Below are 24,476 nucleotides of genomic sequence, written 5' to 3'. Positions count from 1 at the left end.
GGGAAGGTGAAGAGAAAATAGAGACTGCATGGAAGTGCACAGTTTTATGCACACTATCAACAAGAATCAAAATTTTAAGAAAATGTATGAGATAGCGAATTGTACGAAAGTAGAACGTACGAAAGTCGAGGGCCGCCTGTATACCTGTACGGATGGATAATATTCAACATTTTTAAATAAAGATAGAGGAATTAAGAAGCCATTATGTCAATACCCTGATTTACTCTGTGAAATGAAGTCTACATCCATCTATGATAATATTAGTAAGAGATTTTACAATATAAACAGAAGTGTGTTAATAGTACAAATAAATAGGTACAACTAATAATACAGATGAATAATATAAACTCATCAGTTTTCATGATTTAAAAATAATTAATGATTACAAAAGGCTAAATTTAAAAAACAACAAGCAGCTGTATTAATATTTATAATGATCATTTGAATTCGTTTACTAAACTAATACCAATGTTTCAGCCAAAAATAATAATACTATGAAACATTACAATAGGCTGAAATTATAGGAATATGATGTACACAAGGCTTCGACTAAAAATAATAATAAGGAAAAAGATATTTGAACGATATGGCCACTTGTCAACAGGAATTACGTGATTAATTTTGAATTTTACAAGAAAATAAATTTTATAAATTCATCACTTTATAATGAATAATCTACACATTTTTATGTTTCATTAATTTGCCACAGCAAGAAAGTCAAGGAATTAGAGGTTTTCAAAAAATACGATATATGTATATAAATTTATAGTAAATACAAAAGAAATCACAATTTTTATCCCCTAAAATAAGTATTTCTCGAATACTAAGTAAACATATTTTTGATAAATATGGGACATATTATTTTGGCTTATTAAATTAGATAATGTGGGCTATTATTTAATAAAAAATGTTTTGGAATACGTACATTTATAAGGTATGTATAATAATATATAAATATATATATATTGAAATATTGTGTTATTCATTTATACTAATAATGGAAAGTAAACAACACCGAAGAAAAACTAAATCTATGAGCAAGTTCAGTATATTTTTATTCCTGACAAAGCAGACGTAATCCACCTTAACATATTTACACACCTATTACTTTACTTTATGATACGAATAACATTTTCTTTAGAATATAATTTCAATAATATACATGATTATACAAAATTTAAAAGGCTCTATAGTACAAATAGAAATATTGCCATTTCAACTGAGTTCGAAGCCAGCTCCTGCGTTTATCGCATAAAGAAGTTTCTCCTTGAGCGTGTCCTCTGTTGAAAACTCAGGAAGTTTGAGAAGGTTCATACAGGTGGAAGCTGACGGAAGCCGGTCCGACGAACCCGCATGCTGAATGCAGAAAGGGGGATCCAAGTCCTGCTACCAACATTCAAATCATAACAAATACATATGTATACACTTAGTATAACTTAAAAAAAGAGAAATCTGACGTACATGCTTAATTAAATTTAGTTGGTAGATTTTTTTAAATACAATCACACATTAAGGGACAGATTTACCTAAAACTAGTTGACTTTAAAGGGGACAAATTTTAGATTTGAGCATTTAGTATCCACAAACATAGAATATTATTGAAGTTTTGTTATATCTTTATGCTCAGGGGTTCAGTATCACAGAGATCACCTTGTTTCCCATCCGCCCTGTATATCGCAAATCCTCATGTCATTTAATGTATATCTCCGCGAGTTCCTATGTGTCGGCCAGAATATAGAAGTCGTACGTAGGTATCTACTGTAACTTTTCATTCTTTTTTTTTCAATTTATTTTGTTATTATTCCTAACCTACTAGACTACTACCTAATAGTAGGTTAACTATGATCTTAGTGTAGGTTGAGTTAAAATAATGATCATTATGTACATTCCAGGCACAAAAGTTCCAATTTTGCTTTTGCATTCAATGTCTATGTTATCTACACACGTAAAACGCAAATGAGACTTCTATCTGAGGATTAAGACACAGCACTGCAAGTAGTTGCATTCGCGCTGCGTTTATGCGAATACTAGGTCAGTTTGGTTGTGCTAGATGTGCATTGCATTGTCCTAGGCAAAGACCGAAATGCGTCAATGGTATAATTCGAACTTAATTGCTTTTATTAATTAATTGAAAAATTAAATTAAAAACCAAAACACATAAAAATTTTAACAACTTTATTGCTTGCCTTAAATCCTAATAATGGCGGTCTCGAACAACTGGTAACAAACTTCAAAAGCTGTCTCTTCTGAATGTCAGAGAAATTTTCTACGACTTTCCAGAAGTATCTGATCGTGGGATGCTCCATTGCGTAGCCGCCTTGAAAATAAAATATAATATTTAATTTTACATACATTCCAAAATGAAGAATGAGTGTGTGGCGAGCACATGTGTCAAAAACTGTTTTTGTCACTCAACAACAGATACATAATCAGTAGATAATGATATATAGGTGTCTAGATTTAAGTTTCAACTGGTGATTTCTGTTTTGTTACTGTTAAAATTTCCATAGCCGCTTGAGCATCGAGTAATTTACATGGTTGGCAAGCCGACTCGAAATCAAAGTAATTGATCATGTCAAGAAATTGTGTAGCTAAGTTTTTTCTAAAATTTTGCAGGAAAAAAATGATAACATGCTCAGCTGTTAACTGAAAAAGTCGGTGATTCGAGGCTGACAGCAGGAGTTCTTTGTTCATCAGCCATCACACCAACTGAATTCAGTTTACTGTGCGAAATTGCTATATTGCACCACATAAAAAGTTTCACTTCAAAAAAATATAAAATGTCCAACAGTACAGGTTACCTCCATAATTTGTGTGTTTTCGGAGATCATCAACATCAACAGGACTCTCGGCTCCAGCGATGAGCAGGCGAAGTTCTCTGGCGCAGAAAACCCTCAGCCACTGCAGAGGCACCACGTCAGCCAAGCCCAGCCGGGCCGCATTTACCTGTGCGCGCACCTGGCGGGACAGCTTCCATTCAGCCACCAGGTGAATGTATTCAATGCGGTTTTCTGCCGTCACAGCTATGTTGGAGCCGCCTGGTTTTAGTTCCTCCAACTAAAATTAAATGATTGATTTTACTCAGTACGCATAATGATTATGAATTCCTTTTCTTTTACTTTTGTCAAATTATATGTCATTAATATTAACCTTTTTACTCCCAGCTGATTTAGCCTAGCATATGCGAAAACTCCCAAGCGTTTTTTGCCAAAAAATCGTCGATTTAGTTTTTTTTAAATAAATAATTCTACACATGTTTTAAAAATTTGAAACTTTTTTTGTGTGTTCTCAATGGTGTATAAAGCAATAATAAGTAATAATATTGATAGTTTACATCAATAAAACAAAAGAAAAAAATAATGTATCAATATTTATTTAGAAATGAACGGATAAAACTATGTTTGAACTGCAAAACAAGTGTGACAACATTTTTTTATTTAGAATTGATATATCAAATTTTATAGTATAATCTATTCTTATCTAGTAACAGAAAAAAAAATAAACTTATTATTATTTCTCTATGAAATAGAATTTTTATAAAGTAAAGTCAAGGTATTCAAGAATATTATTCAATTCACGAAATCGCACGAGAATTCGATACAGTATCGAGGACTAACTGTTATGGGAATGAAGTAATTTCAAAAAATAAGTTTCAAAGCATTAAATCTATTATAATAATATTTATTCATGTATTTTTTCACCATCCTACCAAAAAAACAGTGGGCATTCATTGTTCGCTCGCTCCTCAGAGTTCATAAAAATTACAAAATTCATAATTATGTGATATATGAATCATAAAACAACTAAAAGAAATCTCAGAACTTAAAATGTGTCATAAAAATATTGTTTTATTATTTTTATGACCCTCTTTGGTTTCGAGTTCGACAGCAAGAGCAATTATGACTTGTGAGTTATTAGGGTATGACATAATTATAAACAAGTGCCATACTAAAATAAATATTAGTCACACCTAAGAGGGCTCGCACATCAGAACTCGCCGCATGCGTCTTACGACGAATTCGTCGATGTGACGTCATCGTAAACCAAGAAACAAACGTTATCAAATGGACCTTCGCAGATTGGCCGATGCAATTGCAACTCTGCGACCCAGCGACATTCGTCTAGTTGCATTGGCCAAAGCGTGCATGTCGATCTCGGGAATGTCGCCTCCGCGCAAGCGCACAGCCTGCGGCCATCGACCATTTCTGTTTCTGTCTACACTGTCATTGCTCGCTCATCGCGGTGAGCGTTTGACGTTTGTTCATACAATCAACACAATAAAAACGGCAGACGAGAGACTTCTCCTTTTTCACGTTTGACGTTTGCCGCTAGGCAGATGTGCGAGGCTGTAGCATACAACATTCGCCGGCAGTCTCAGAAGTCTTTGATTTATGGCCGTCAGGCACACAAGGCGAGTTGCGATGTGCGAGCCGGCTAACACAGACCGAATATAATGCTATGTCTACATGAGACGAAATATGACGGGGAAAAAATTGGAATAAATCGTAAATTTGGATCCAAACTTTCGGCCCAGATGGAGTTTTCGCATAGGTATGGTGGGCCGAAATATCGGCCGATTGGGAGTAAAAGGGTTAAAGTTAATAAGTTTTCTTTCCAATTTTTTCTGATTTTCATTTGAATTATTTTTAATCTATATTTTTTATGAATATTTTAAAATAGAAAAATCTTTAACAATTATCAGCTTGAGATTTGGGGCCCCTTGTCCAGCTGGGCCCCAATGTTTTCAATACTCTTGCGATGAGGTAGCTGGCCACTGATATCTTTAATATAGACACATTTGTCAAAATCTCTATTATCTTCTGCACGATTCAAAAAAAAAATGACATCTAACATTGTCAGACATTCACCATGTCGTGTGTACTAAAAATATAATAATTTTATAAACGATGACATACTCTTTGTTCACCGAGTTCATCACTCATAACGGTAAAGTCCAGACCGAGGTCTTGCACAGCATTGGCGGGCAGGGCTCGGAGCTGCAACAGAGAGCGATGCAGTCTCTCGTCGAGGGCGGCCAATCGGTGGATGTCCGCCTCGCCCGAGCCTCCGCCTGCTCCCGTCCCTTCTTCTGACACCAGCGCCTGCAGGAAAAATTCCGCAAGAGGTAGCTCCACTAGGAGACCTTCGTACAAAGCCTGGAAATCAGTCAATGGCATGAGTTTTGAAATATCAATGAAATCATACTGTTTTTAGGAATGAATGTAATAAATAGTTATTGAATATACATGATTTTTAGTAAACACTTCAGATAGATACATATCGTCTCTGTTCTGGCAGAACACACTAACTGGAGAATACTAGTTTTGAGTAATTTGACTTTGAAGTTGTTAAAATGTTTGAAATGGTCTATCATGTCAGTTTATTAAGTAATCGTAAAAAGGATGACTTTAAAATAAAGACTGTTTATTTATTAAGAAGGTTTCCAGACGGTAAAGTTTGAAATAAGGAACATTTTGGTATAACTAACTCAATATGTCATTTTTTTGAATTAGTGTCTTCTGCCAGAACAGTGACGATATTATCTATTTGAATTTTATTTTGATAAATGGGTCTTGAACCCACAACCATCACATGTTATTCAATTTTCATGGCTTTACAAGGTAGGAGTGCAAGAAGATGAATAATAATCTAAATCTAATAACAGAAATATTATGTTATCAACATCTTTGGGAGTGACAATGTTATTTATTGCAGGAACTATCAATTACTATCTGAGAAGACACATATTATGGTAAAAAACAACCACAATGTTTTCACTAAAAAGATTATAATATACATTGTAATGTACTCAGTATGCTATGCTATAGTGACACCACAGAAGATGTACAGAAGATGTGCAGAAGGTGTACAGATATCATTTCTTCCCATACGCAAGAAGGAGGCAGGGCTAATTTTGTATATTGTTCATTGTCACTATCGCCAAGATTGTTTACATGCATCTCCCGTTTTTTCTTGTTACCTGCCCAAACTATCCAACCTTATTCAAAATGTGGTACATTCATAGTATGAGAGTTTATATAAGTCCAATCCGTAAAATTACCATACCTTCCCCAGCATGCGTCCGATGAAATAGTAGTGCTGGTGAAAATTATCCACCAATAAATGCACAGCGGGATTGGGATACAGCATGTTGTCTCTGGTCAATCGGAAGAAACCTCGGTTGGGATCGCAGGCGGTTCTCAAGAGTTCAGAGAGAAATTCCCTGAAAAGACCTCCGCCGTCCACGCCTGCTTCTTCCAGTCCAACCGAATTCATCAGCTGAACTCGCATCTTTAGTCGGAGATTCGGCTCTGGAAAATATTCATACATTTTATTTAGAAAACTAAGGCATATTTTATGTTATATTTAAATTCCATTCTATGAGGAATATGTGGATGAATAGTAAAACAGCTTGTACTGGTTAGATAATGTGGAACGAAATCACAACCAACTTTATTCGGTTGGTATGACTAGTGTCCATAGACAAATATGACTGTTTATGGCTATAAAATAAAAGTTAAATATGGTGTGGCTAATTGGCTTTAATAGGTAGGTAATATAATAATGTACCTAGTAATAGTTATATTATTTTAACAGTCAACGAAATGCACTCTAGGATAAAGAGTAAACGTAAGCTCACCGTTTTGTACACTAAGCTTATCGAAAGCGTCTTCATAAAGATGTGATCTTCTGATTACAATATGAATGCTGGGCCCTTGCAAAAAGCTCACTAAATCTCCTTGATGCTCATGTTTGTCCCTGTAATGAATACAGCATTTCACAAATTATTAAATACAAGCTATGTAACACATTAAAACAATAAAAAGCTGTCTTAACTGTTACATACATTGACAGTTATATTACGCTTTATCACAAAATAGAATATCTATGTTCATGTATATATAATAGTAAAGTTAAAGAGTGCCTAGAACTGTTACATGTTTTCGAAAAACATATCTACATTTTAGAAAAATCCAAGAAAAAATATTGGACCAATTGAGATTTCAAAATGTCTGACTGACTCATGTGTCCATAAAAATAATTCCTAATAACTACACTATTCGAGGATTCAAATTCTGTTAATAAATGGTTACAATGTAGTTTGTAATTTAAATCAATATACTGACATTACTGACTCGATTTATAGATGGCAAAAGATGTTTATCCAATAGATGTGTTTGAATGCCACACAGTTAAAGATTTTTTCTAGGATTTTTTTTTTTTTTTTTTTGTGATTTTACCGAGGCTTTGACTGCGACTCGCTGTCATATCGCCTCATTTTCTAGGATTTTACTAATACATAGATATTTTTGAGACTTTAAAAAAATATTTATTTACAATAAAAAAAAAATGTTGAATTCTTAAATGTGTGTATCAATTAAAAAAGGTACATGACTGTAAATTAAAAATCAATAAGGAAGCGTGCATTACCTTATAATGAGCCCTTGGAAGATTAAAACCCGCTGCGAAAACGGTACTACAAATGGAATTTCCTTAAGGATTGTCAGCGTTCTGACTTCTTTAGTTGTCAAAGGAGGCCCTTCCTCTGAAATGACAAACCATTGATGATTATCAACTCAGGAGAATACAAGAGCAAAACCACACAAATGACTATCGCTAACATCCTAGTAGAGCAAAAACTATAAATTTACAATGGAATCTTAATTTGAAATCATGTGATGTTGTTTTAGAGTGTAAAAATGCATAGATGACTACATTTTTTTGATGTACTGATTTTACACACAAAATAATAACGTGTAGTAGAGAAAATTGAAAATCGCAAAAAAAAACACCATTATTAAGAATTTGGCCTAAGAAATGGTAAATTCTACTTTACAGTAGACCCCAAACGCAAGTAAATTTACATTCCACTGACGTTGAAAGTGATAGTTTCAGAGGATACGTACGTATTTAACTATATTTTTTATGTATTGAATATTTTGTTTCTTTGTCACTTAATGTAATATGTTGTTTTATGTCCAATACTATTGACTAAATAACTAAATACTAAATTCTTATGAATGGTGAATTTAGCAAGAAATATAATTTACATGTTTTGTGAGGCAGTTGCTCAACTGGGTTCACTGACCGCAGAATATATCATTGACAATTGGTTTGAGATTGATTTGAAAGACACACTTAATATTAGTTTTACAACGTAACATAGTTTTAAGGTATTAAAACAAACTTAAGATGCTAACTAAAAAGGTACACTCTGTCTGGAGATCCTTGTAACACCTACACTATATTATGTAACTCAGAATTGCTAAAAATTGAGATAATTTTCTTTGATGCTAACAGGTCGAAATATAAACTATTATTAAGACTAAGGGGTGGAGAATCCAGTGATCGACAACTTGATGGAGAACAGTTTATATTTTAAGATTACAGACAGCATACAGTTTATATATTCAAGTAGGCAAACGTTGTCATAGTCTGACATCTCCAATGAGAGGCCCGATCCGACTGTTTCAGACATTGGCACCTATTACCAATCACATAGCGTGAGGCAGCATAGCCCAGTAACTGGACTTGCGGTCTCAGAATTTAGGGCAGGGAAAAATGTATGTTGCACACTTTATGCCTCTTCTTGGACATTTATAACACAATAATATTAATATTTAGCTAAGTTGTAACTAACCTTGTTATAAGAGTGCCAGAGCAGGTTTCGGCCTAATCCCCAAAGCGGGTCAATTTAGTGGATGGTTATTATATACTTATTATCTTGACTTTTATAATATAATATTGGTTATAATAATATAATATATTCAATTGAATGCGTCTGTTAGAATTTGTATAATGAAGTTTTTGGATTAATAATTACCACACTCCTCTCTGGTGAGTGCCGTGAATGCAGCGAAAGGCCTATAATGTCGAAGCCTCTGATGCCTCCGTGGATGAAGCAAATCGTGAGGCCTGTCGGAGAGAAGCGGCAGAGCGGCTAAGCCGGAAGTTCCTCCGCCGCACCACGTCCACTCGCCACTGGTGAAGTGCAACCGCTGGTCGCGCGTGTGCAGTTGTCGCAGCAGACGGACAGACACCTGGCCATGTCAAATGTCGGTTACAATATGAAGATCGAGAATTGATGACAAAGTTATTTACTCAGGCTATTGATCAAATTAGATGCAAGTCATTTTGCATTTTTCAATGTGTTTGATCTAGTGGAATTTCTCATCAAAAAAAATCTGTTAATAAAACTTTCACTGTGGAGGCCGATATGCTTTACTTATAAGAGAAAATGGTACAGTAAAACCTAGTTAATTCGAATTCCAAGGGACCGAAAATCGAAAAAAAATTCGAATTACGAAATGTATGGGGGAAAAATATAATTTTTTTTTAATTTTTTGGATTTTCATTAATTTCGTTTCCGATCATAGATGTGCCTACCAAATTTCCGATATGATTCTTTCAAATTAAAATCTGTGCAAATACCATCCATAATAAATCCATATTATCCATTATAGAAAAATACGAAATATATTTTATTTTTCCAATTTGTCAACACAATTGTTTGGTTCTCTAGTAAAACCATGTGAAAATCCAATAAACAATCAACAATTAAATATCTACAGCCCTGAAACATATGAGTTATTGTTTTTCCTTTAAGTGGAGTGCAGTTGTGCCTCTGGTGTCAATAGGTCATAAAATGTAAGAATTTTCAATGACTGGCTCATGAAATAGTGTACTTTATTACGATTTATTGAATATTTGAATACGTTTGAGTTGTGCGCGCCGCTCATCGCTTTGCCGATGTTGCTCACGGACGAGCCGTAACTAACGAGGTTTTACTGTAATTTTCATTTCGTATTGCAAGCAAACAAACAAACCAGTTTCCATTATCTTATGTTCTGAGGTTTTATATGGCAGAGCCACGTAAATACGTTTTGCATACAAACCTAAATTAACTTTTTTTTATAGAATTATTTTGATCTTCTTCCGGCATGTCCATGCGAGACTTGCGCCTAGACTCTTCATTATTTTTATGAAACACAACACGACCACAAATTAAAGTACGTAAGAACCTACTTAAGTAATCAAAGCAATGAATATTTCAAAGAAGTTTTATATAATTACCAAATACATACACTATAAATGTACTAAAAATGATCTGATGAACGAATCTAGAATTGATAGGTGCCGTGCCGTCTTTATTACTAAACTTTGCTTGAGTATTATGAAAGAGTCATAGGTGATAGTTATCATAGGTATATATACCTTGAAGAGGTGAGCCCAAATTGCTGTTTGAGTTTTATCTGCTGCCGACTGAGCCTTCTCCTGTTCACTTTTAGCCGTTTGAAAGACAGCACCTCTGAAAGATCAAATAATAACATTAATTTTAGAATCAATTCATCTTCCAGCGGTTGAATTCATATGAGATAAATTAAATATGAGAAAGTGTGAGTGTAGGTGTACCTGTAGATGTGTCCGACGTTGAGTCTCAACTCGGGGAAGGCCAGCTCGATCAGTCCCATGCACACCTGCCGAAGAGTTACACAAAGCGGTCCCAGCTCAGCAAATGGAAATGCTTGGACTGAACTGATGGACATGTTTGATTCGCCTAAAAAAAACGAAACTGTTGTAAGTCATAAAATGATATGTGTGATTCCGAGCTGTTTGATGAAAGATATCTGGTATTTCGTTGTGACCGTAGATTTGGACAGAGAGGTGGTGGCGTTCTCATTGCTGTACGCTCCGACCGAGTGGACAGTATATCTGTTGTTGACTGTCACTTTGCTGCAGCTATTGACGTCGTTATTATTCGATTACGGTGCAATGGGTCATTTTTCACTGTTTGTTGCGTGTATTTTCCACCGCGATCGTCTCGCGATGCATATAATTCGTTCTTTTCATACTTTGAAAACTTGCCAGTTGAAAATTGCATAACCATCATTGGTGATTTCAATTTGTATTCATCCTCGACAAATATCGATCTGGAGTTTGCTCATTTTTTGTCCTGTATGAATCTCAAGCAGTTTTCAGAGATTAGAAATGTAAAATCGCGAATTTTGGACTTAGTTTTGGCGGATTCAGATTGTTGTGTACCGGTACATGCCTGTGCCGACCCACTTATACCTGAAGATGCATATCACCCCGCGCTCTCAATAGATTTGCCATTAAATTCTTTACGGTTCACAAATAGTCGTATTCGACATCATAATGTTGGAAATGGAGACTGTGAATGTATTGAATCGAAGTTTATTAATAACAATTTGTGGAACTTCTTTAAGGGCGACCTATTGCATATGTATTACGAATTTCAGAATGTTGATTGGGAAATTTTATATTCAATTAGTGACGTCAATGCATTCTTTGTAAAAAAATCATCGGGCTCTTCGCGCAGCTACCCAAAATGGTTCAATTTTGATTTAATTAAAAACATTCGACTAAAGCACTTGCATCACAAAAAATGGAAGAAATCGAAGTGTCTCAGCGATTATATTTTATTTTCTAATCTGCGTAGGAGTGTGCATCGTTCCATCGGTGCTGCGTATAAGTCATACATTGATGGTATCGGGGGGAAGTTAGCGTCAGATCCTAAATCATTTTGGAATTACGTTAGAAGTACGCGCGACTCTTCTGCTCAATTATCATCTATGTCTCTGGAAGGGAGTGTTTTGAGTGGCTCCCAGTCCATTGCTAACGGTTTCGCTCAATATTTTATGTCTGTATATTCTAAAGCTCCTTCGATATTGCCCACACCTCACCCGGATAGTATTTCATCTTCCTGGCCGGTACTAGATATTGGTCTTCTGGATGAGACTGACATGGTGTATGCTTTCTCTCGACTATATCCAAAATCCTCAGTAGGTCCTGATGGTATCCCCCCTTGGATTTTAAAGGGCTGTCATAAGCTGTTAACTGACCCCCTACTATATTTATTTAATCTCAGCCTAAGTACTTCTGTCTTCCCAGATTGTTGGAGCCTAACCCGTATTCGTCCGGTGCACAAAAAAGGCTCGCGCTCTGAAATAATAAATTATCGCCCGGTGGCTGTTCTATCTGCACCAGCTAAGTTATTTGAGTCTATTTTGCATAGGTATATTTATAAACATGTAGACGGTCAACTGACTGACGCTCAGCATGGATTTCGATCAGCTCGGTCAACAGTTACAAACCTTATGACGTATACTGAGTACATATCTCATTCGCTGAACGTAAATTGTCAAGTGGACGCAATTTATACAGATATGTCAAAGGCTTTTGATCGGGTAGATCATGATATTCTCATTAACAAATTAAGTGCAGTAGGTGGATCTATAAATTTTATCAACTTTTTCAAATCTTACTTTTCGCATCGCTGTCAATATGTGGAGTATGCAAGGTGTAGATCCGACGTCTTTCAAACTTATTCAGGTGTTCCCCAAGGATCAAATCTTGGTCCAATTATGTTTCTTATATTCATCAATGACATTGTCAATGTTATAAATGGAATCCAGTTTTTACTCTTTGCAGACGATTTAAAATTATATGCGTCAATTCACAGTGAATTAGATTGTCACATATTACAAAATAATCTCAACTCAATTGAAATTTGGGCGAAAAAAAATAAACTCGAATTTAATACTGATAAATGTGTGTGTATTAGCTTTTCGAAATCAAGATCTCCAATTATTTTCAACTACAATATGTCAAATAGATTACTGAACCGTCAATCAGAAATTAAAGACTTTGGCATATTGTTTGACTCACGTTTATCATTTCGCTCGCACATCACATCTACGGCATTGCGTGCGAGCAAGCTTCTAGGATTCGTCATGAGACAAGCCAAGTCATTCAAGAATCCAACTGTTTTACGTACACTCTATGTGTCGTTAGTACGGAGTATTCTTGAGTATGGCTCCATCATCTGGAGTCCTTATGAAGTTTCCTATAAGCTTGTTTTAGAGCGTGTTCAGAAAAAATTTCTTCGTCATCTCTATTTTAAAGTTTATAATTATTTTCCTTTTGACACCTTCTCAAACGAGTATTTTCCGACTAACTTTCTTCAAGGCATGCTCGCCTTTCATTCTCTTGAAGCTCGTAGGTCACTTCTGCTCTTAAAGCATTTTTCCCTGCTCTCACGTGGTATCATTTTCAATCCCGATATTCTAGAAAATTTAAATTTTTACACACCAGTCAATTACATGCGTGGTCGCAGCCATGACCTATTTTGGGTGAAAGCTGTTTCCTCAAGTCAGGCTCATCAGGCACCAATAGCGAGGGCTGTGCGGTTGGTCAATGCACTCCCTAGAGATGTAGATATTTTTGGCGATCCATTATATATTCTGTTTTTTAAATTCTATTTTATTGTTTAATTTGTACTTTTTGAATCATTGTTGTTTTCTTAAATTTTATTTCTTTCGTATAAAACTATTTTTGCTTTCATTTTTTCCTCCACTTTGTTTTTTCTGATTTTCCTAACTGATTACTTGTAATTTTTATTCTAAATGTCATGTTGTGAACGTCCTGAATTAATAATTTGTTATGTACTCAACGTGTCTTTTTCAAATAAATAAATAAATAAAAATAATTTTTTTTTATAAATTTAATACAATTTATTTAGATATTAATATCTGCAAACTCAAACAAATTTCCGACTAAGATTGGTCCCGTAAATGTGACTTCCTATTGTGCTTTAAAACATAACGTGTCCGACCAATGTGTGCCACCAGTGTTAATGTATGAATCTGAAACGTGGACATTCAATGGAAGAGGAATTGTGACATAGTGCGTGACATGGTGTATGTTAGGCATAACGTAGTAAGACCACAAAAGCAACCAATGTGTGAGGAAACAGATAAGAGTACAGAATGTGATAGAGGTCGTCGAGCAAATGAAATAGCAACAGGCCAGACACACTATGGACAAATCGACAGCTGAATACAGAACTATTCTAACTCACATTGTAAATATTTTAGAAGGGAGGTATTTGAAACAACCTACCTACCTAGTACTTACATTATTTATTATTTATATAGAATAATTGATATTTGTCCAGCATATTTGATATTGTAAATCATTTGTCAAAGCCAATTCTGTGATTTTCTCCGGTAAGCACTGAAAATAAAAAATTGAAAAAGTAACTACCTGTGACGGCAGCCGAATCATTTTCGCCAAACTCTTCATCGTGTAAGGTTGCGACAAGCAAGGAGAAGAGCGAGCAAAATGTGGCCAGGGGTGGCAAAAGTCTGGCGGCCCGCACTCCGAGGCCCTGTGACAGATACGCCAGGAGCGTTCCACCCCTGCCGCTGCCCGGAGACGAGTCGCCTTCCAAGGTGCTGGCCCAACACCACAGCGCCCGTAGGAACCACGGTTTGAATGCCAGGGTGTATAGTAATCTAAAAAATAAATAAATATCTATAATGTATATAATTATTTATATTGGAATTTTATTCACTCGTCCTGATATGCAGAAATAATATAGAATCTATATACCCAGACAATCATATGTAAATAGTGTCATTTTAACAATATTTACATATTTTAATTTCACAAATAGGATGGTTATAAATGGCAATATATTAATGTTTATTATCTGTTGTGCAAGTTTAAATTGCTTGAAGTATGATTGCATCTCTTCAAAGAACTTGAGAAATGTCCCAGGAATAATACTGTGATTAATGATAGTGATAAGGTTTGCAAAGTTAATTGAATATAATAGCGCCTGTACAAGTGCATGGATTAACTCCAGCAATAGCGTGTAAATTAAACTATCGTGACAATAAGTGTTTATAGTTTCTACACAAATAATATGGTGATTGTTGCGCCAATCTCATTTTTCACGTGTCAGCGAGACGAAATATTGTTGTTGCGTGCATGTTAAGGTGTAGTTTATATTTTGCTGCCAGGCCCGCCGAAATTGTTCTACTGCGCATGTGCACATGTTGTGCAAGCTGCAACTATCGCGTGGAAATTCAGAAGCCGCTAAACTTTTTTGATCCATGCATACAGTCTTGCAACTTGCACGATAGAAATTGTATACATTTGCATTTTATTCTTATGCCGGGTCCACACTGGCATCATGTCGCGCGTTAACCTCGTTAAATTTTATATAAGTATGATAATTATCGTAAAATTTCTTAAGCAATTATTAATTATCGTAAAATTTAAAGAGGTTGTCGCGCGACATGTTGCCAGTGTGGACCCGGCATTATGGTCGTGACAACATGTAAATGGGCTATAATTCGAATCTGATCAATTTGTAATTCATTATGTTGGAATTAAATTGTCAACTAATATCATTTGACGAATGTATTAGGAAAACTCTTATGGAAAAACATGACTCAAAATAGCCTCTAGCACTTGCTGGGCGGGTGCTTTAACCGATTAAGCTACCAATTTAAAATACTATAAATATTACAGATATTTCCTAATAACTATGCTGTTGAATCAATACTTTTTCTAACAAATGCATTTCTGAGGGTTTTACAAGTTATGAATTTTTAATGAAGAATGTTTGCATTAATAAATTTTCAGTCTTACGTGAAAAGTGATATAGTCTGATCGATTGGAACTTAAATTCAATTTCCACCAAGTATCCTCAGTCAATAGCATAACATATTAAAGCAGAAATATACTCACTTAAATTTATGTACTGACATCTTGTGACTTAGCAGCAAATGATGACATATTCCAGAGATGTATTCCAAAGCGGTTTCGGTCCAATCGCTCTGCCCCGCCTGTGTGCACATGTACAGTACTGAACTGTTTCCGTCGTTCAGCATTTCAATGCAGTCGGAATGTATATCTGTTTCATTTTTTGTTACCGGAGAATCTTCAGTGTCGCTGTCGCTGTCACCCTCGTAGCCGGATCCCGATTGATAATTCATGGAGTCTTCGTTGACAGATTTTTTATTGCACAAGTTAGCGGTGAGGCGAGACATTAAGGAGAGGTAGTGCAGCATTAGGGGATGAGAAAAGAAGTGCACGCTGTGATGACCGTGGCTCGGTTGCTGGCCACACACAGAATGTACTGAAACAACAATAATAAAAAGCTTGATTCCAGTTTTAGGTGGAGTCTGTAGGTAGTCAGTTATGTTCCTCCATTTATTTGTTTAATTTTTTTAAATGGCCAAAATTAGATATTTTGTGTAGCGTTTCGTGAGGTCTTTGACGGTCAATATCGTAGAATATTTTATTATTGGGCAGTCGTTAATGACATGCCACACTATTTGAGAGGTGTTGCCATCACATAGACAACAGTTATCGTCCCTTAGTTTGAATCTTTTAGATAGTATTGAATTTTTAAACAGAATAACTATCTTTCAGCCTCTAAAAAATTAAATATGAAATTAACCGATTTCTACGTAATAAATAACAGCACCACCTAGCACAAAGAAGCAAGGGTTCATAATAAATTATATTTTTTGAAATCGATTAATACTTATTGTTCAAAATTCATCAAATCCATATGATCACATCAATTATTATTCAGCAAAAACTCACAACATCTACAGGCAATTATGGGTGGTGTCATCAGAGGCGGATTAAAATTTTACAGCCCTTGGGTTACATACAGTACCAATAAACTGTATCAAAATACAATAAAATACGGATTTCTTACCAAAATTATGTGGTTGCAGTACCAAGAGAGAGTACAGCAACCATAATGAGTATTCTAAATTATTGGGCACAGCCGAACTCAGGCATTGTATGAGGGCTCCAAATGGGAAGCTGTTGACAGTCTGTGCTCGTAGGGCGGGCAACACGAACATGCGCACCACCTCGCTCATCTGCGGACACAGAATGTGAGCGGACAGCTCCAACATCACGGCATCACTGGAAAACACAATATTATTTAATATTATTGGAATCAATAAATCAACTTTCAGTCTCATGTAATATTTAATTTTCAGAGCCATAAAATATTCCAATTTTGTAATATACTAGTAAATACCAAATCATGACCAATGGTAGTTGTCATACAAAAGTGGATTGTGGAGGCATAGTGGATTGTAACGATTTTTCTTGCATCTGTGTAAAAATCTATATGAAAAAAAGAAACGTTTTGTGTAATAGCACCTGTTCCGATGCAGATTTCCCCTGATTAGCAACATCGAGACTGTTGACAGTTTCAAATATCTGGTGCACATAACGGGAGAAGTCACTTCGCAAAAAGAATTCATTATCCAAATAGGAACAGCTGTAGCAACATTCAATTTGATGCGGAATATCAGGGACTCACGGCTATACCCGGTTAAAACCAAATGCTACCTGTTCAACACTTGCATTCTGATGGTGCTGCTTTATGGTAGTGAATTACCGTACTCAGAGTAACCGTATACTGAGTTATGAGAATAAATGCTTGCGGGGAATACTAGGTGTGCGGTGGTATGAATTTAGAAGTAACAAAGAGATTCAGACCATGAAGCCTCATCATCACTTCTGTCAGTGAAGAAGTGACATTAGATCTGGCCTCTTTAACCTGGTCTGCCTGTTCGTCAAGCCAACTGGATTCTGATGTCCTAGAAGGCCGGTACATGCTACAGGGTGTATACGGCGGAGCTATGGGGCGGGGCGGTGGTATGACCTGGGAAGACGGAAGACTCGTGAATGGCAGGAATTCTTGGAGGTACCGCGTAGTGTTTATATGCTCCAATTAAGGAGCGGATATGGATCAAGAAGGTGAAGAAGATAGTGGACATTCAACCGATTCAAGAGTTTATTTTGAGTTGTTCTATATAAATTAATATCTTACAAAAAAAACACTTACCTATAGTCTTGATTATTTAGAGAAGACACAAATGGTAGAGGTCTTTGCAAAAGTTCAAAAAGAGACCCGGCAAGAGGTGTCGGAGGATTAGGTGATGGTTCATAAAGCGGAGGTGTTTTACTTTCCAACAATGACCTTATTTCTTTCAGATAGCCTGAAAATAATACAGAAAAATTTCATTTAAACACATCAAAACACTGATGAAACTGTATTTGAATTATATGTAATTAACTTGACTGCAGTCTATTATTTAAGCATTGTTTTAATCGATAGACTTGATTGAAGAGTAGATACTAAAGCTATAAAATATAGGAATTATAGTATTTACCTCTTTTTACCAGATAAAGAAGGGTTTCAGAAGTAACAGCGTTGGCAAATTCTACGTCCATGACTTTCTTTGCCGTGTCGACACAAGTGAATACTTCCAACATTCTGAGTGGCACAGCCAACGAATCTCGGCCCTGAATTGAAAAAATTATTACAATCCATATTATTGGGACTATGTATATCTTGCTTGTCGTTCCTAGAGACGTTTATATGCACCAAAATCGTACGATGACCGTTGTCAGTTTGGGCATTCATGAAGTTAGCTGCATAACAGTGAAATAAAACGGCGTGCATTTTTGAAGCAGGTATTAATAGACAATTTTGAAAGTTTTTAAATAACAACTGTCAGAATTTTAAATGAATGGTAAGTATTTATTTCAAAGTATCGGTATAAGCCCGCCAGTTTTAATGTTGAATGTAAAATATTCGTACAGCAAGAAATAATATTCAAAAATCAGTAGTAAAAATAAATAATCATTATTTAAATGACATGGGCCAATAGATAAAACCAACATCCATTATTATTTTGATAGTATGAAAAGTAAAAAACATTCAATGGGGCGTACGGCATTTTAGGGTTACCATTATCGCATATAAAGTATATTAGTCTATGCATTCATGAATATCGGTAAGAACAAACTATTTATGATTACATTATTATTAAAAGAAGATCATCTAAGAAGTCGCACAAGTGCAGAAAAAAGAGCTAGATAGACATTTCACACAATAAATGTGAATAACCTCAAAGATTAAATTAATAATTGATCAAAAATATAGGTAATCTAGGTAGGTACTACAAATATTACAGAAATCATAATAATATTTTTTTTTTAAACTAAGTACCTACATTTTTATTACATATTACTGTCTAATTTTATAAAAAAAATTAATCTCAGTTTGGGAACAACAATAATTGATAGAATGATATTAAATTTATCTCAATTAAAATTGTATGCTAAATTAATTAGTTAGGGTTTTTTGTAATTTCACATGTTTTGGACTCATCACTACAAAAAAAGGTTTTTTTCGACGTCTTTTAAAATTACTAATTTAAGTACCTAAGTATATTAATTATTTATCTATGTATTTTATTATTTTTACTATTAGTGTAAATGCAGAATCAGATAATATTTTAATAATGTCAATTTATTATAGTATGTAATGTAAACAAGACCATGAAATTTATTTCCAGCGCTCCATTGGCGAGCCAAAAGTCCGAGGACAATAAATCGTCCGATTTGTCTATGCTCTGATACTGATCAACGAACGAATAAAAAAGTCGAGCTGTCAAAAGTCAAATGTTGCGATTATCGGAATGTCTTCCGATAATCCTAAAATTTTGTGTTATTTATATGAAGACTTGCATAAAATAATATAACAGTAAAAACAACACAAATGTTTTCTTTTATGAATTTCATTTTCTAATGTGTGAATTAACAAATTAATCAATAAAAATGTTTAAAACAATAACAATTTTTTTTGTTCCGAATGATTGCGTATTAATGACAAATCGAATCTACGTAGTGATTGACGGACGAATTCTGGCAACTCGGAGAGTAAAATATCAAACATGTTTGAAATCCAACGAGAATTTTCAATAGCTGGCGACACTGTTTGTTTGTTTACAAGCTAACCGTTCTTGTCCTACGCACTCCTTTCAATTTCAAATTCTTTCTTTCCTTTTACCATCCTGCTAGCGACGTGTCGTGTTGTCAATTATTTTGATTGCTGAATAAAATACTTAGATATACTATTATATGTATTCACATTGATCGATAGTGGTCGTTTTTAGTAATAGGTTGTATGTAATTGATACGTAATTGAAGGAAACGTCTTATTCTGTCATATGTTTCTTAGGTACAATTGATTATTATTGTGAATTTATGAACATAAGAAATGTATTTATTGTAAACAACTGAAGTCTGTCTTATTATTTAATTCTGATATTAAAAATAATATGTAATAAACACTATACAAGTCTGAAGTATGTCTTGTTATTATTGCAAAGTTGAAAATATATATAATAGACACTACAATTGTATTTAACTCCGCAATGAAGTAGAGATTAAGGGTTTGAATCTCACAAGGTAAGGTTACATATATCTTTTAAGTGCGATTTGATCAAGAACAGCTACCTACAACTGATGGTTCGGAATGTGCAGTTAAGTTACAGCTGATAGTTAAAATGAAATAGTATCTTAAAAGCACTAGAAACTTGCTCAGGAGACTGACATTGCATCATTGAGCCATTTTATAGATACACAAATGCTGCTACACTGAATGGGCGTAAGGCATGAAATAATAGAGAAATACTATTCTAATAGTACAATCTGTTCTGGAGAGCCAGATAGAAAGAACAATACTATCCTGCTAAATTTATCATAATAATGAAGCTACTAAATAAGTTATTTCAGTAAATGAAAAAATTTGTCCAAAATAGATTTTATTCTGACAAATTGATATTAATACTTACCGTTAATTATTTAAATAATTCCCTATAATAATTTTAATAATTCCCTATAATAATTTTAATACTTCCATTGTTATATTATAATACTTACCAATAATCATTTTTTACTTGCTGTTCATATTAAATAGTTCCCACTTTTTTAATAAAATACTTGTTTGATTTTTTATTAAAATACTTGCTCTTAATGCATATATATACTTACCCAATAATTTGAAGCCAAATAAAACCTTATAAGATGCACACCACCTCATGCTAATGGGTGGCCCTGATTGCATTGCATCAGGCATGTCCAATTTCAAGTAGTGTGATCAACGATATCAAGTATTAAAATTGGCAGTGATCAAACACTCTCTACCATCGTCATTCTTCAATTTGAACAACCGTATTATATTTGGCTGGGGAGACTGCGGCGTTACAAATTAAAAAATATTCGTCTTTCACTACCATAAATAAATACTCAATTTCCCATTCGTTGTGAATATGATAAGTTTAAATCTTATTTTGGGTGCTCATTGTATTTGTCGTCAAACTATTCTCCTATTGTGTAGAGTCTACTGCGCGACGATATATGGAAATTATGCCTCAGTTCAAAGCGTGGGAATTGACGTCTTATCTAACTCTCACTCCTGTGGCAGGCCATAAGTGATGCAACACTAATCAAGTGATACGACGAGGACACACCGGCTTCCTTACAGTTATTTTGAAAACGACTTTCAAGTGGAAATAAAACTAAGAATGGTTAATGATTCCTCTCAATGAAATCATATTACAACTGAATGTACACTTTTTACATTTTCATGACTCGATTTCTATGGGCCTATGGTGCTATCGACGCGTTCGACATGCCTGCCGTATGTAAAATTTAAAAATCATGAATGCAAAAAATTGAGAAGCATAAAACTTATGCGAAATTAGCTGAAAGCACCTCTATAGATGAAAACAATCAGTGATGTCCTATGGTGGTAGGCAGGGTATGTGTTGCATAACGGTGGCGACTGAAGGATACAAGGTTTTCCATGAAGCATGACAATGCGGGTGCTTCATTAGAAAGTATCGTCATCTTATTTCAAAAAATAATTGAAGCATAAAAATTCTTAACAGCATTACTATATTGTAATAGGTATTGTAATAGCCATTGTAATACACATAGTAATGGCGGTTTATCGCACAGGTAACATTTTTATAAGGGTCCCTCCAAACCTGCCGGCGTCGTAGATCTCCACACACCTAACACCACTACTGTTTGAGAGTAGGTTTCGTTGAAATACTGTAATTCTCAATAGGTAAATGGGGTTTATAAAATTTTTGGTATAGTATTCATCTGCTAAAGATGGCCAAAAATAAATAATAAGATAGACAAGTAGGTACATAGTGAATTGGCAGACAATTTGTAACTAAAAATGAAAGGGGACGACAAGTCTGCTTAAGGGCGGCATCACTGAGAACAATTAGATTGTAAGTATGATACATACCTGGGTGTCAGACGTGTTCAGCAATTTTAAATGTAAAGCCAATAATCTTCTAATCTGCATAAAGGAATTTCTATTTTGTAGAACTTTGGTCCATTGTTTCAATAGTTGTTGTGATATAAATATCTGAAAAAACGCAATACCAATAATTTCATGACAAGCACACTTATATGAAGTACTATGTATACTCGGTCTGCTGTCATGGTGGTGATCGCAGCCCTTCGCTAGTCGTCGTGCATATTCGCCTGTGTGAAGTGAAATTTAATGAAAAAAGTATTTCAAAATTTTGGATAAGGCGACAGCAAGAATATCTGTCTATTGTAAAAGCAGCATTGGCAACCATAATTCCTTTTGCGAAAACAAACCTATGCGAAATAGCATTTTCATCATTACTCCTAATAAATAATAAGCACAGGTTATGCCTTTCAACGGAGACTTTGTAAGATTCCATGCGAATTACCATTTCTAACATTGATTTTGATATTGATTGTTATGTAAAAACATATAACCACATCACTTTTCGGCTTCACATATCGTAATTTTTACTTATTTTATTTTGTTTGTGATAAATACATAATATTATATTACATAATATTTTTTTTTTAAACCATGTCCGATCCTATGGGCCTCCACAGAGTGGAGGTTTGTATTAACAGATTTTTGTTTTTACGAGAAATGGATGTTAACCACTTGCTCAACCTAGTAGGTCCATATTTTGACTCAAATACAAATTTAAAAACAATATGGTGTGTACTTGCCAGACCCAGGATTCGACCCTGGAGCCCATGCCGCTTATGCTGCTCGGCCATCGTGGGCGTTATGATATAATATGTATAGTAATAAATAATGCCAAATAAAGATTTTGATAACTAAAATAATTTATTTTTCGGTAGAGGGGCACCGGGGATCGAATTTTTCAGATTTTGTGGGCCGTGGGGTATGAAAAAGTTTGGGAAGCACTGCAGTCTAGGTTTGCACATTGAATAATAATCGGAAACTTAATAGCAAATTAACAGTATATGTATTTGAAAGTGATATGATTTCATTTCATATTTAATTATGGAGATAATAGCATACCAGTCTGGATGAGTCTTTCTGTTGGTCATAAAAAAATAACAGTCTTCTAATTAACAGAGTCAGATCATCATCGCACGGAGGATTATTCTGGGATTTGCCGACATCAAATTTTAATCTTTCACTGTGTTTGCATCTTATTCGAGTTATGAAACTTCGTACATACGCTTGGATTCTGATTGAACTTGTTAAACGCTTCCGGTGCTCCTAAAACAAATAACAAAATCAATACGATTATGTAAGTATAAAATAACCATTCATAAAATTACTATATAGTCCACATGAGATCAAGAATACTATGATGATTTCATGCAATAATGGATCCGCTACAAACTTAACTGCATACCTATACAAAATTTTGGACAATCAGTAGGTGTACTTAAAAAGTGTCAGTTTACACTTGAACTGTTCTTCAAAACGTGACTGTTTCAGACTTATGAAGGTCTTTGTTATACACAATCAGCTATACTTATACAAGTATGCAGTACCTATAGAAATTCAAACATTCTCATATTGCTTGTACGTCAGAAGGCTTGTGCAATATTATTATACACATGCTCATGACAGTATACTTGTGCAAGTATACTATTTCGTTTGTGGCTGGCTTAATATTAATGTGATTTAAGTCAATTTACATAGAATACTTGGATTCGATAACAGCAGAAGATTGCCCTGTATATTAGCGGTATAAGTGTCTAATAACTTGCTACTTACAATGTATTGAATAAGATCTATTTTTAATATACTGTCATATTGAGAAGGGCATTTTTAGGAGACTTCGATGTCAAATCACTAATATAAAATAATTTAAAGTTACTCAATGAGCATATATATTAGAGTAAAACCTGCAAAACAAAGTTAATTGTTTGGAAATCCATTTACCTCGCGTTTAATTCTTTCCTGCTGAGCTTTTTGTAAAAGAACATCTCTGCTCATATTTTGACGAGCGCTCGCCCCAGCCAGGTTCTGCTGTGGCCGTCTACGAAAATCTCCTTCGAAAGAATACATCTTGGGCCTGCAAAACGACTGGTGTTTGACTTAAAACTGACGTTAAAAACAAATTATTGAGGTTACGATTCACAAGGGCAATTCATCAATCGAAAATAACACTCACACTTCAAGATTTTTTCTTTATCGCAGGCGAATCATAAATAATATATAATATGTTTGATTAGAGCGAACTTAATTCAGTAATCTAGTAAAATATTCCCCTTTCTTTGAAATACATGATTAATATCATAATAATAAAATTGTCATCTCAACTCAACAATTTTACGAAACGTCATTACAAGAAAACATATTATTATTATGGCAACACAACACAAGAAAATAATTTATTTTTCGCAGCTGACCTATTTTACGCAGTGGAAGACTCTGGAATAGTCTGGAAAAATAAAATAATATTTTTTTAAGATCTAGACGCTGAAAATTATAAATTAAAAAG

At 34.6% G+C, this 24,476-nt stretch overlaps 1 protein-coding gene across 1 annotated transcript; it reads right to left on the bottom strand.

Annotated features, from left to right (window-relative positions):
- Positions 1-1,033: 1,033 nt before the first annotated feature.
- LOC147072047 (ubiquitin-protein ligase E3C) lies at positions 1,034-24,331 on the bottom strand. The gene is made up of 19 exons (XM_085946885.1): positions 24,147-24,331; positions 23,915-24,047; positions 23,036-23,239; positions 21,962-22,084; positions 18,021-18,153; positions 17,693-17,846; positions 16,544-16,758; positions 15,562-15,952; positions 14,068-14,318; positions 10,414-10,558; positions 10,216-10,309; positions 8,825-9,041; positions 7,432-7,546; positions 6,641-6,759; positions 6,067-6,311; positions 4,917-5,156; positions 2,802-3,057; positions 2,187-2,317; positions 1,034-1,383 (listed from the first exon to the last, which is right to left on the bottom strand). Exons 2-19 carry the CDS (start codon positions 24,038-24,040, stop codon positions 1,216-1,218), a joined length of 3,327 nt encoding a protein of 1,108 aa, XP_085803011.1. The 5' UTR covers positions 24,041-24,047; positions 24,147-24,331; the 3' UTR covers positions 1,034-1,215.
- Positions 24,332-24,476: the final 145 nt, after the last annotated feature.

Source organism: Rhyacophila brunnea, unplaced genomic scaffold, assembly GCF_057557595.1.
Source record: "Rhyacophila brunnea isolate RB1 unplaced genomic scaffold, BYU_Rbru_1.0 scaffold_2, whole genome shotgun sequence".
Taxonomy (NCBI): domain Eukaryota; kingdom Metazoa; phylum Arthropoda; class Insecta; order Trichoptera; family Rhyacophilidae; genus Rhyacophila; species Rhyacophila brunnea.
This window is presented reverse-complemented; position numbering and strand designations above follow the sequence as displayed.